Here is a 14976-nt window from a genome sequence, read left to right as displayed (position 1 = left end):
GGCCGATTATAATCGAAATATGTTGGTACTACAAAAACCTGAACTCAAGCAGCTTATCAAATATCATCTTTTTTCGTATTTTTTTATTTTTTTCATGTCTTTTATTTAGTCATACAATTTTTTAATTTTTTTTTTATTATTTTTTTATTAATTTTTTTGCTTTTTTATTTTATTTTCGTTTGGCAACTAAAATTAAAATATTAAAGCTATTAATTTAGTCTAGTAAGCGTAGTAAACATAGAAAATATTCTACGTTTTCTAGACCAAATATACTACATTCAGAGAACGCAATACTTACCCAAAAAATTTCTTTTCGATCTGATCCTGCATTTAACACCAACAGTTAAACACAATATGTGTATTTTATATATTTAAAAAATTTGTGAAACTGCCGCGCACACAAAACTGTTTTTTCTTTTTTTATTTAATTCTACTATTCGTGTCACATGAATAAATTGTCTAGAAACCGTAAAAGTTTTCCACAAATGTGTTTTGTTGTCGCGTGTAGAAAATTTTTGACAGTAAAATGAAAAACTTTCTACGTTTTCTATGGATTCTAGACATAGAGAATACCCCTTTTTTTCAATATGACTGAAATTTATGTAAACCAATGTGTTGTATGCCTTAGCCAGGTGAACGCTTGCGTACAAAACAAAGGATCTGAATGCAACCCATGAAAAAGTTTCAGTTTCTTTTTCAAGAGTGTCCTATTTATCCACAGCAAATGTTTCTTACAAAGTTTGTATGGATATCACTTCTTAATTGGATTATGATAAGGACATCGTACTATCAATAGTTATGGATTTCCCTCAGTGTAACATCTTTGGTATGCAATAAAAATATTAAGTAAACAAAGTGTACGAGCAGAATTGTTTTATTCCTTTGAACAATTTTCGTATTATTTTGAGTATAGGTACATACATATGTACATAATTTCGAGCAATTGCGCCTGTCATTGTATACACATTAGAATTTTTTGCCAAGTAATGCACCGACGGCCTGACATCTTTTGTCATTGAATTCCTCTAATAACTAGCAATAATAATGTAACAATAAAAATTAATGGGTTATGTATTTATGAAGCTATGTACATATATCTGTAAATATGTATAGTTATAATGTAAGTATTGCTCCTCTGTGAGAAGAAAAAACAGCTACAACATCACATACTATGTTAGATAAAGGTACTTATGAAGAAAATACAAGAAATGTTTACTATACACAAAAAATATAATAGAAATAAAAAATAAGAAACTATCACACAACAAACATACGTACAAACAAACAAACAACACAGAAATTATGAATAATAATAAAATTATGTACATATTTAATCATTGTTGAACTCTACTTACATGCGGCGAATTGTTTGTGCCGTTGTTTAGCATGACTTGGATTTTTATGCGAATTCTATATTTGAATTTGTTTTTTTTTTTTCTTTATTTAGTCCAATTAAGGAAGTTGAATGAAGGTGGATTGGTTGTGGTTCTTGATTGTGGTTGTGGTGCTGATAGTAGGATTTGTAAATATATGTAGGTTTGTCTGCAGGAAGGATGAGTATTTTTGGCTCAGATTTGGGATGTTAAATTCTTTTTTAACTGTTCACAATTTTTTATTTTTTTTATTTTATTTTTTTTTACCAAAACTAGTTTATAGTGCTTGGGAATATATTTGTTAGCAATATATTTACGTCAATATTGTGTGTATGCAAATGAGAGCAAATGCTACTTTTTTACTAAAATTTTCCAAATTTTTCTTTCAAATTTCGTTTTAAAAACTTTTATTTCCAAAATTTTGATTTTTTTTCTTTTTTCCAATTTAATTACTTTTTTCTTGCTGTGGTAACCAATAAAAATTTAATTGTTTGCTGGTTTTTGTTTTGCTTGTATGGTAGCTTAGCGCGCCTAAAATGATAAATATTTATAAAAAGAAAAAAATAGATGAAATAAATTAAATTACTTAAATTACTAAAAAAACTGTAGGATTGTTATTCTAATATTACAAATATACGTTCATACATACATACATAGATACAAAACTACAAATTAGCAAAGCACACTAGGAAGCATGACGTATGTACAGGGTGTCTGAGAAAACCACAAGCTATTATGTATTTGTGTTTCTAAGGCCTGGTTTCGCAGTGTGAGTCTTACTACAGTTAAAATTGACTAGAGTTTTTTAACTCTGCCATTTTGGCCGATCAATCCGAGATAAGCTAAGAAAAAAAAAGATAAGATAAGGGAAATTTTATATTATCGAGCAATTTTAGAAGTTTAAACTCTAGACAACTTTAACTGGAGTTTAAATTTGCACTAAACAACCGGGCATAATTGTTTTTCTGATATTAAATTGATTTCTCAACTTCTAATTATATTTTCTTGAATGAGCCGTTCCATATCAAAGCGGCATAACTATAAAGTTTTGAAGATTCAAAATTAAAATTTGCTAGTTTGATGAATTTATAATTTTATAATCAATTTTTTTCTAAATTTAAGTAAATACATGTATCTACCTATGGTGCATTCCATAGCAACTCATTCTACCATAGAGTTCGTCACGGATTTCGCGACATCTTTTTTAATATTTCGAGAAGGGTTTGTCGCTTGTTGTTCATTTTTTCTTTATCTAAAGCAAACTATCCAAAATTTCTTAATTTTTTGTTAGTTTTTTTTTTTTTTTAATATAACTTTTTTAAGATCACGGGTTTGAATCGAACTCAAGGCCTAACAATAATTATTTTATCATTATTATTGTTATGATAAATTTTTTCTTAATTGAAAAAATTATTAAATTAGAATAGAAGGAAGAAAGAGCCGAAGCTCGTTGTATAGATCCATTTCGGGAACTGCTAAATTCATTCATCGGCAACGTTTAGGCGCCGCTGCTATAACAATTCAGCCATCACAGCGGTTTTTTGTTTGTCTTCATTAATCCTACTTCTATTCTGGTTCTTGCCAATTGATATTCACAGCACTGCGACATCTGTTGCAGATTGGATGTGAAAATTGGGCTTGTTTGATGGCTATGATGCCATAGTGTCATATTTTTTTAACACTTTCCCCATTCTCTGGGATGTATTAACAATTTTTGTTGTTATATCGGCCTACTGATTTCTAAGATCGCGGGTTTGAAACAAGCTCAAGGCCTAACAATAAGTAGAAGTAGAAATAATGAAGACAAACAAAAAAATGGTTATAGCAGCGGCGGCTAAACGTTGCCGATGAAGGAATTTAGCAGTTCCCGAAATAGATCTATACAACGAGCTTTGGCAGTTGTCTAAATTGTTTCTTTCTTCTATTCTAATTTAATAATTTTTTTCAATTAAGAAAAAATTTATCATAACAATAATAATGATAAAATAATTATTGTTAGGCCTTGAGTTCGATTCAAACCCGCGATCTTAGAAATCAATAGGCCGATTTAACAACAAAAATTATTATAACTTTTTTATATTTTTAACTCTTCGTTGTTTTTTCAACTCACAAATTACATGCGGATTAAGCGCATTCTTCTAATGGGGTAATGATTGACTTCCGTTTTTTCTTTTAATCAATAGTAATAGATTTCTGAAAATTTAAAATTTGTTTCGTGAATTTTTTTTATTAAGCTTTGTTTTTCTTAATTTTTTTTAAATGCCTTGGTAAAGAAAATTGGGTTTTTCGAAAAAAATTATGCAAAACAGATTGTTTAAAAGCTAAAGTCGGGTTCACACCCCGGGCAAAGCAACATCAAAATTTTAGAAATAAGGTTTTTCAATTAGAAGAAAATTTTTCTAAGCGGGGTCGCCCCTCGGCAGTGTTTGGCAAGCACTCCGAGTGTATTTCTGCCATGTATTTCTGCCTCGCAGATGCTGTTCGGAGTCGGCACAAAATAAGTAGGTCCCGTCCCGTCAATTTGTAGGAAAAATTAAAAAGGAACACGACGCAAATCGGAAGAGAAGCTCGGCCTAGAATCTCTTCGGAGGTTATCGCGCCTAACATTTATTTTATTTAATTATTTTAAGATTTTTTGCTTCCTTTAGTTTTTATAAAAATTCTTAAAAATACTACCAATGGATACACAAAATTTTTTTAATTTAATTTAATTATTAAATTTTCATAAATTTTAAATTAAATTTGGTTAAAATTTTTTTTTTTCAATTTACATACATACATATGTACATATATTAATTGTTAGTTTTTTAACATTTTTTTTACTTTCATTTTGTAAATTGTATTTTTTCGCCCATTTTAATTTTTAATATCAAATTTAATACATTCATAACGAGGGGGGGAGGGCGATTTGAATCTACTCGCACTTTGATATGAAATTCGTTTTATATTTTTAAGAAAAATTAAAAAAAAGGTTGCTCACATCAAGAAATGTAATTATTCTCAGTCATCCTATATACTTTCCCGCTTCCATTCTGCTTAATAAAAAACAATTGTCGGCTGTGGGTTGTCGGAGTGCTTTGACTGTGTGACTCCAAAGCAATTTGTGCAAGGAAAGAACTGGATTTTTCTTTAAATGCATTCTAGTTTATATTTAGAATACATTCACATTTGTTTTAAAGAGTTTACGCTGACAAAATAACAAAACACTATAGTGTAAATATGTTCGCTTACTTTTAACAAATGTAAATATTTCTACTTTCATTTTTTAAATAAAAAAATTCTATAACGATAGTGAGCCTAAAAGAATTAATTCGCTAAAAACATTCTAGTTCTATATTGCATACTTTAGGTCGGACGATGTTGCTTTTGGGACTTTTATATCTTAAAGTGCACAGTATGGAATATTTAGTGTCATATGGTCACAAGGTATAACAGCCAATTCCTATACTTCTACATAGGACTTAGGCGGTATTTTGGCAATTGAGTTTTAGCCTTAGCGAAAGCTGGAATTTTTGGGCAGTGCTTGGAGTGCGAATGGACGACATTCGTATTCGTGCAAAATTAAATGATCTGCATAATTTGTGTTTTCCGGTCAGCCGAAGCGCTTTTTGAGAAAAATTATTCTGCGTTGGTTTTCACGTTGTTGTTGTTGTTGTTGTAGCAGTGCTTCGCCCCACCTAATAGCTGCGACCAATCACAAATTGTCATCAATATCCTCTAACGGGAGTCCAAGGAAACTTGCAGTTTCAACAGGGGTGGACCATAATGAGAGGGGTGTTAGAGGCGTTGGTTCCACATTACAATTGATGAGATGGTTGGTGTCATGTGGGGACACATTGCAAGCGGGGCATACATTTTGTATATCGGGGTTGATTTTGGATAGGTAAGAGTTTAGCCTGTTACAGCATCCAGAACGAAGTTTGGGAGTAAGTGACGGGTTGTGGAAGAATAGAACGCAACTGCTGTTGTGGCCCTGGGACTGGACGTCCTTGGGTAAGCATTGGCGTAAGGCGTGGACTACGGGACGCCCTAGGGCGTGAACAGCAAGGAGCCACAAACGATTTATAGAAGTTACGTGGACGTCTGGTTTTGGGATCTAGCCCAGAACAACCTATCCAATGCAACCATCCCTTACACGAGACACACTGACAAGAGTATTACCGTCCTAAAAAGATTCTTTTCCGGCAAATGCAGCAAAACTATTTCTCAAGACCGGGGCCAGGAGACGGACCCGGAGTATCTTAATGTGAAACTTCCAGATCGTAAGGGATCCCAACAGCACTAACAACAATGTTTTAGTCGGGGTCAGCGCTCAAAAGCGTTTTAAGCTTTCGGGGACGGCCTACTACTTGACACATCTCCAGAATACGCAGATAACATCGCCCTTATAGCAACCGGACAATATTTTCAAACTTTAGGCGAAGTACTGCTGATCGCATTGAATATAGCTGGTCACGTGAAAGTGGCCTCCAGGTTAATCCTGTCTGTACTGACACGGTTGTATTCAGCAAGATCTGAGACCCATGTTATTTTATTAGATGGTTGTAAATGCTACGTATATACGCTTGTTGTAGTTGTAGGGATAAGGTCATTCCCCGAAGGTTTTGGGCAGTGTTATCGATGTTGGGCAGTGTGTTCGTTCTCCGAAAATTGACACTGATGATGGCACAACGCCGAAAACGGGTTTTCTCAAAACCAAATTTGACAAGGGATGACGGAAGATCGTTCCAATATACATGATTTAAGATTACCATATTTAGTCTTCTTGGCCATCCCATCCCCACCCCCCCAGTTCCATGAGGAACTTGGGTCACCAAAGCCTCGCTTGCTAAAAAAAATAGGACTCGCGACGGGTAGGTGAGGTTGTCAATTGACTTGGAAAGCAAGAAATTGCGGTGGCAAGCCCTTTAAAGATGCATTTTAGTTGCCTCTTGCGGCAGGGATACCTACCGGGGGTTTATTCTAGGCGTCCCTTGTTGCTGTGCTACGGGTTTTTGTTGTAGTAGCTGTCCCGAATGTTAAGGGAATATTTTCCTTGTGACAGTGCTTTGCCGGTAGTAGCCTCCGGAACTTTTTCGACTCCTTTGACCTTTGGGTCTGTGAATCTCAGTTGCCTCTTAGCATCGAAAACTATGCATCATATAGCTTTCACTTCGAAGTACTCATCAGAATTTCATTATTATTATGGCTCAATTTCACAGCGAGTCGTTGCTCAACGACAGTTTACATCATTTTGCATACTACACAGAATCTATAGCTCTACATCAATTACAATACAAGTAATTTTTTGGGTAATTGTTTACTTTAGCTCACAACTGCTAAAACCCGACCAAAGATATCGGGAGAGGTGTCAAAAGACGCGTTTTGATCCCAGGACCATCCTGGGCGGAAATTCAAAATTTTATTTCCGTCAAAAGTCATTTCCAAAAAACCGAAAAATGGCCCGGAGCACTCCGAAACCGGGGGTGAGATCCATAGTATTTTTGCGCGGAACACCTTTCTGCGTTGGCGGCCTTCGGCTGCGCTTATAAAAAATAACCCAGGGCTATGCCATGCCAAGTCCGGTTGTGTGGTATAACCGTGGCTACTGCAATTTTTTTTTGTGGGTACCAATTACAACAACCACAAGAAAATCGCCAACTTCATCTGCAAATATCTCCGGACAGATACACAATTTTTATTTTCCGGCTTCGGATTATTGTTGTCGAGATTGATACGCGTCTTTTAACACCTCTCCTGATATTTTTGGACGAGTTTTAGCAGTTGTGAGTAAAGTAAACAATTACCATTTTTTGACATTTTAGTCCTCAATTGGTACTTTCACATTAACATCTAGGTACCCTCTATGATAAGCCCCATCTTAGCTCTATCAAGCATCCAACCGACCAACTCACCAACCACCTAGTTATCATTGTTCGCCAACAGTTGTAGCACAGTAGAGCAGCTGCCCCTGCCCTCAGGAACCTGTTACGGTCTGCTGCTACGGCATATGGCTGCGATCCACTTGGGAGCGTGTTCACGGGAACACACCTAGCGATGTGGCGAAGGTTGCGATGAAAATTATCGAAAACAAGAAGAAAATGACAGACCGGCGATCACTAAGGAAAAAAGATCCCTTTTTCTAACTACCACGTTTTCTGAGACGACACGAAAAAAGAAGAAAATTTCAATTAAGTGGATGGCACGCGTCCGGAAAGGCCAAAAAAAAAAAAAAAAAAAATGAGAATACAGCAATAAGTGTGTAATAGATACTCGTGTGGACTTGGCATTTCAGTACAAGCCAACAAAATTTGAAACAAGTTGAAGTGACGATTAATTGTACTACGAAATTGATATCAGCAACCATAACCTAAAAGTCTAATGAGTTGTGAAGGCTTTGACTAAACTCCAAAACGTGTGCGTACGTGGGTCTCATCGTTGGAATTGCGTGTCGTCTATGAAAAACGGCAAACTCATACAGAACAAGTGGTTCCAACATATTTTTCCAGCTAAGTCTTTAGGAAAAGGCACTCCGTTCAACTATAAAAAAACAAAGAAAACTAGTTGTACACCAGGAAAGTGCAAATGAAGTAACAATATTACAGAAGTTACGAGAAAGATATCTGCAACGTTATCAATCAATCTGCAGAAAAATAAATGTGATCTAAAAAGACAACATTTGAAAATCGTTTATAACATACTTCTCTGCTATTAACTATAAAAAGCAGAACTTATTCCATTTATGTTCAATCAGTCATCTTTTACTAAGTATAAAATATACGAATTTTGCTGAACGCATTAAAACAGCGAGGAGTCTCACTACAATTGAAAAGTTGGTTCAAACATTTGCAAGCGGTTAGGTGTACATGAATGTGGTTGCAGTAAAGTTACAACCACCTGTGGCACACACTTTATATGCTCATGTGCCCGTTGAAACGGCAATGTTAGCCACAACCCATCTATATGGTCCAACAACGACTCAATTGGCAACACCACCACCAGACTTACAGAAACCACCAGTTACAACAACAACAGCAGAGCCGTAATTACAGTGCGGCAACAATAGCGCCAACGAAATCGCGCGCTGCCACCATCCGCGCGCACGCTACCATACTCGACGGCGCATCGTCGCGCGCAATAGCCACCAGCTTTACTAACAACGGCAGCCGGGCCGCCAACTATAGGCCGCTGCAGCATCACGACGCGGACCGCAACAACAACAGGGCCCCGAACCTAGGCCTGTTGCAACGCCACTCACAGTAACCACAACATTTAGAACAATGGGTGAGTTCGTTCCATGTCACTGACCACTACACTCCACTTAAGTCTTAATATGCAGTACATTTCTTTTACAAACGCTTATTATAAAACCTTAGCAAAATTACTTTGAAAGCGCGAACGCAAGATTCAAACCATACGCAGGCCGTTCATGAGAGCGCAATTTTTTTGTTGGGTGTAACCAAGCGAAAATTTTTTTTTGTTTCGTTTGGTTCGAAAATTACTGCTAACATGCGGTCCTGGTCTAAGTAACAAGTCGTAGCATACCTATAAGGTTCTTTTTTTGTATTTCATACACTCAAAAAAAAAAAAAAGAAAGGAACTAAGTATAAATACCTTTCCCCGTTTGGAGGGTTATCAAGAACTAAATGTAAAAAGGTTGCAATCAATAAAATTTTTTTTTTCTATATACAATTTAAGGAAAATATATCCAAAGTTCTCAACAAAAACTCACAAACAAATAAAATAAAGACGTATAGAAACATTTAAGCATATACGTAACATATTTTTGTATTATACCTTATATAACACAGTTGTAGATGTACATACATACGAGCATATGAGAAAGAAATGAAAATATGCGAAAGTTTAAATAATTCAAAAGAAAGAAAAATTTAAGCTAATTGTATTTATTCTAGAGCTTTGCTTAATTTACAATTATTAAGAGATAAATATTGATGATAATGCTTTGATTAATAAAAACCTGGTTGAGATTACTGTTCAAATTCTTCCTAGTAGAGACCTTCAATGTGAAGAAATTGAACTTTCGGGAAATATTAATGAAAATTTAACAGAAATTAATGATGAAGATTCTAAAGAAGAATCTCAAACTAAAGCTTCATGTTCTGGATTTCCAAGTCTTCTTGATAGTTATAAAGCTGTTGGTAATAGTGTGACTCAAAGTGGTCTTCGTCGTTCTAGTAGATTAAAATATAGACATGACAGCTTTGATTAATTTCATTCATTATACGTTCCGAATATTAATAGTTTAATCTAAGTATCGACTTTATTGATTTTCTTATTTAACATTGAATAAAACAAAATGACTGGCGTCCTGTGGAGTAACTCCAGTATTAGCAATTTAAGTTAAAATAAAACAAAGAGTTTGTAGACATTTCAAATAAGTTCTTAGATGAGGACAGCTTGGTTGGCAATAACCACCTAAGAAATTATATCGAACGGTTATAAGGAATTTATAATGAATTGTCAATAAATTTAAAAAAAAAATGGGAATGCTGATGATTCGTCTCATTTAGAAGGCACTTAGGGAACCAGGTAAGGGGCCACCGAAATTTTAGGTGCGTCGGTGGCCATGGTTATTTGAGGGTGGGATAATGCACCGGGCGTCGCAACAAGACCCGCGGCGCCCCCTATGTATATTCGGCCCTTTTATTTTTTATTTTTAATTTTTTCAGCTTTTTTGTTATTTAATTTTTCAGCGTTTCTTTTGAGTTTGATTTAAACTGTTAGTAACCGGTCATCTCCGGTTCGGTAATTTTTTTTTGCGGTTATTTTTTTTGAATTTTAAATTTTTGAATTTTTTTTGAATTTAGATTTGGAATGTTAACGGTCTGTCCGTGACATCCGGTTCAGCCGGATGTTGTTTTATTTTGTATTGATAAGCGTTTTGAGTCGGTCTCTGCGCTTCTGCCAGGTTTTTTTGAATTTGACAGCTGCTAGTTTTGATAGGCATGATAGGAACATTTTTCTGTTTATGGCGCAGGAACAGTAAGGTTGGCAAGGACCCGCCCCAGCCGACAATGACTAGCCACTGTGCACCAACATATCATGCCGACCGCCTTCCTTACTGCTTCCAATGTAGATGCGATACCATAACAGATGGCGCCCAACGTGGCACCTAAGGCGCTGGCCACGGGGGTCAGTCGGGTCAACCTGTGAGGTTGACCATCCCACCAGTCCGAGTGAGCAGCCACAGAAGCTGCCACCTACGTTGCGGTGGGATGGTTGGACGGATCAGGTTGTCCGGGCTGGTCATCGGGGGCAGTGGCCGAAGGGGTCACGGGACTTCACGTCAGTCCTCCGGATTTTTTTGATTTCACCCAGTGAGGCAGTGCTGCACGCACTTTATTTTTTTTTGTAATTGGGGTTTTTTTTTGTTTTCCCGGAAAGTTGTCTGCAGTCGGCATTGGAAAATATATGTCCGCTAATTGGGTTTTTTTTTCTCTTATTAGTAAATTTTAAAAAGTTTTTTTTGTAAAGTAGTTTTTTTTAGTTATATGCCGAATTTTGTGTTGTCTTGTGTGAGAGTGTGTGTGAGTTGGAAGAACCCCAGCTCATCCCACGTCCCAGGTGGTAGATTCGAATACCACCTGGACTGTGACGGGTTGAGCTGGGATTCAGAGTGGCACTCCTTCCTGTCCCGCCAGACTGGGGGAGCGGTTCCGAAACCGCTCCACCCATTGCGGCGGAGGCAGGAGGGGTGTCCAGCGAGGATGGACGGGAGGCCTCAACACCCCCCCAACCAGTCCCAGGGGCAAGCCCCCTGGAGACTGCCCCTGCGTTGCGGCTGGGCGTGTTGAGACCGACCCGTGTGTGCCTGGAGTGACCCTAGTGACCCCAACCAGTCCCGGAGGGGGCCTTAAGACCCCCTCGCACTGCGGTTGGGAGCACTAGGGACATGTATGAATGAGTTTATGTAATTTTTTTTTCATTTTTTAGTTTTGCCTGTATCCCGAGTGCCTTCGGAGGGGGATGTCAGCATTCCCATGAGTATTAGGACACATATTTAACTGAAAATTTTTTTTTGCGATTTTTTTTTGCAGTAATTATTCGCGCTCAAATTTTTATTTTTTTTTCCTCCATATAATTTTTTTTTTCTAAGCGCCGTACGGGCATAAGTTTTTGCTTGACCAAAAATTTTTTTTTCCCCCCTGAACATGTCGCGCGACCAGCCATTCGGGCATCAGGGCCGGAACACACCGTTCGGGAGCGCGGGGAATTACAGGGGAAACCCGAATCGGGGTAGCAATAATAGGGGGGCTTTCCCCAAGGCCAGGCGTCCCTTGGTGGTGCACACCCCAGTAGGGGGACATCGCGGAGATCCCGCGCTGTTTAACATAGGCTCGGACCTGAACGACCCGCGCGACAAAATAGACATACCCGTAAGCACCAGTCATGTGAACGTGCACGATATCTCGGGGCTAATGCCCAATGCGGCGATCTACGCACCCGAAGGAGCTGGTGCCTTACCCCCAAACCAGGACATAGGAAATTTCGGAGACGCTACAAGCGATCGGACCTTAGGAACGCAGGACGAAGCCAACCGTGCAGGCTCGTGGGTGGACGTGCTACACCAACTGTTTCAGGCTTCGCAGGAGGAAATGCGGAGAGAGATGGGCTCAATTAGATCCAACATGGCCCAGCTCAACGCCGCTCTCGAATCCACGCAGCAAGCGCACCAGCAACACAGGAACGCGAGTAGGATGGACCGTAACCCATTGCCATCGGGAGTACCACCAATGTACCCGACTCCAAGCAGCATCACCGTAAAACCGCAGGAGTGGAAAATCGCGTTCGACGGCAATGGCAGCGTAGCCGATTTTCTGTTTAAACTGAACACTTTGTGTGAGCGCACACAATGCCCGGACGAACAAATAATGGCCAGTTTCCACTTGTTCCTTTCTGGACGAGCCGAAGAATGGTACTGGCTGTTTACCAAACAAAACCCAAATGCGACATATGCCTTTTTGTGCTACTCCTTAAAAAGAGAGTTTGGCACCTTGAAAACGGACCACGAGATCATGATGGAGATCTCCATGCGCAAGCAAAAGGCAAGTGAGTGTTATGACGTGTTTCACGCGGACATAATCTCCTTGAACGCGCGCTTAAAGGAGCCGATGTCAGAGCTTCTACTGATTGACATAATAAAAAGGAACGTCAACAGTAGCCTTAAGCTAATGCTTTTTAATGCGGACGTGAGGAACCTCCATGATCTACGCGATGTAGCACGCCGAGGTGAACAAGTGCTGAAAGAGAGCAAGCTGCTGGGAGCCATTTACCCAGGACGGCATGTAAGCGAGGCACGCGTGACAACCCCGGACATGAAGATGGAAGGCGAGGACGGCGAGATAGACCCGCAGATAGAGGCGCTGGAATATAGACGCAGCAGAAGACCGGACTACTCGGGAATCCAATGCTGGAATTGCCAAGGAATGGGGCACTCCTATATATATTGTGAGGAACCCATAAAAAGTCCTTTTTGTTTTAAATGTGGGTATAAGGGTGTATTCACCCCCAAATGCCCTAGGGACCATCGCAGGCAGGGAAACCAGTACCCGAGCGAGAAGGCGGGGGAACCTCGTTCGGCTTCATAGCCCCCACATCAGCCAGTGCTCGAGGCGTCGTCCCGTGCGCTGACCCAGAGGGCGAATCTCTGCATGGAGGTGGTGAGCTTCCGAGGTGCTGTAGTACCCTGGCAGAAGAGCCCTCCAAAGTAATAATAACTTACCCTGACAGTACAGACAGTTCTGAAGCCGAGAGTCGAACGTCCTCTTTCACGATGGGCGAGCAAATCAAAATTCGGCGACGCCAGCATAGGGATGTCGCGTGCCAAACGCAACTTTTCCCAACCCTAAAAGAAAGGGAGGATAGGTATGAACAATTGAGACATACCATTTTTGACCAATATCCGGTATCGGACAATATTTTGAAGTGTAGGAAGAGATACCACCGGAGAGTACAGGAGCGTAGACTGCTGCAAGCCACCACGTTAACGCTTACAGAGGACGAAAGGCCTTTAGTAAAGGCTAGAATTAAAAATAGTTTTCTTGTAGGGTTGTTAGACTCGGGAGCCAACGTCTCCATCTTAGGGAAAAATGGAGTAGAATTCCTAAAGGATAACGGCTTCGAATATCAGCCCTTACATGCGTTCGTATATACCGCAGGCGGCAACAAACAAAAAATTTTAGGCTCAGTATCTCTGCCGGTCACTTTTAAAAATCTCACAAAGATTATTCGTTTTTACCTTGTTCCCTCATTGCTCCAAGAAGCATACTTCGGGGTAGATTTTTGGAGAGCATTCGCGTTAGCTCCCGAAATATTCCCGAGCGTAGAGTGTTTAGAGACTAGGCTTGAAAAGGAAGAGGAACTTAACCTCCATGAATTGTCACCAGAACAGAAATCAGAATTGCGAAAAGTCATCGAGACGTTTCCTTCGTACGAGAAGTTAGGCCTAGGGCAAACTAAATTAGTGGAGCATCACATCGACACCGGTGATGCTGTACCCATAAAAAGCAAACATTTCCCTCTTTCGTTGCCGAGGCAAGCCGAAGCTTTTAGAGAACTAGACAGGTTACTACAGTTAGGAGTTATAGAGGAATCCAACTCCCCGTGGTGTAGTCCTGTAGTACTGGTCCGGAAACCAGGCAAAGTCAGGCTGTGCATAGATTCGAGAAAGGTCAACGCGGTGACTAAGAAGGATTCGTACCCCCTGCCTCATATCAACGGCTTATTGAGCAGACTCAAGGACACGCATTTTATTAGTGGCATTGATCTGAAAGACGCGTTCTTCCAGATCAAATTGACAGAGTCCTCTAAGGAAAAAACAGCATTCGCAGTTCCGGGGAGGCCTCTGTACCACTTCAAGGTGATGCCATTTGGTCTGTGCAATGGACCGCAGACTATGAGTAGGCTGATGGACAAGGCGATCCCTTCGCGTCTGCGAGAGAACGTCTTTGTCTACCTGGACGATCTGATGGTATGTAGCACTAATTTTGAGGATCATCTAAAATTGCTAGCGGAAGTGGCGAACTGTTTGAGAGATGCAGGTCTGACAATAAATGTGGAAAAAAGTAAATTTTGTCAGAAGGAAATACGCTACTTAGGGTATTTGATAGGCAGCGGGTGTCTGAAAGTGGATCCGGGAAAAGTAGAAGCAATACAAAACTTCCCGATCCCTAAATCCCCTCGGCAAGTGCGTAGGTTTGTGGGCATGGCGAATTGGTACCGAACGTTTATTACCAATTTTGCTGACTTGGCAGGTCCCTTGACCGACTGTCTCCGTAAGTCAGCAGGCCCGTTCAAGCTTACCTCTGAAGCTGTAGAGGCCTTCGAGAAGCTAAAAGTAGCTTTGAGTTCCGCCCCTGTTTTGGCCCAACCAGACTTTTCAAGGGAATTCGTAATACAATGCGACGCTTCCAAAATAGGTGTTGGCGGAGTGTTGTTCCAGGTCGACGATGAGGGCGCTGAGCATCCAATCGCGTTCGTATCGAAAAAGCTGAATAATGCTCAACGCAATTATACAGTAACCGAGCTGGAATGTCTCGCAGCCATAATTAGCGTGAAGCGTTTCCGACCCTATGTCGAAGGATTACCTTTTCGGATTGTT

General features: G+C 39.6%; 1 protein-coding gene across 2 annotated transcripts in view; it reads right to left on the bottom strand.

The window, feature by feature from the left end:
- Window positions 1-14976, bottom strand: part of Adar (Adenosine deaminase acting on RNA) — a 276010-nt gene that overhangs the window by 254999 nt on the left and 6035 nt on the right. Inside the window, exon 2 of one of the 2 annotated variants that reach the window (XM_067785365.1) lies at window positions 1356-1904. The exons of the other annotated variant lie outside the window; for it this stretch is intronic. Within the exon in view, the coding sequence (XP_067641466.1) occupies window positions 1356-1388 (33 nt within the window). The 5' untranslated portion in view covers window positions 1389-1904. The remainder of the gene's footprint in view (window positions 1-1355; window positions 1905-14976) is intronic. 2 annotated transcript variants of the gene reach the window in all.

The sequence above is a fragment of the Eurosta solidaginis genome, chromosome 4 (assembly GCF_040869045.1).
Source record: "Eurosta solidaginis isolate ZX-2024a chromosome 4, ASM4086904v1, whole genome shotgun sequence".
Lineage (NCBI taxonomy): Eukaryota > Metazoa > Arthropoda > Insecta > Diptera > Tephritidae > Eurosta > Eurosta solidaginis.
This window is presented reverse-complemented; position numbering and strand designations above follow the sequence as displayed.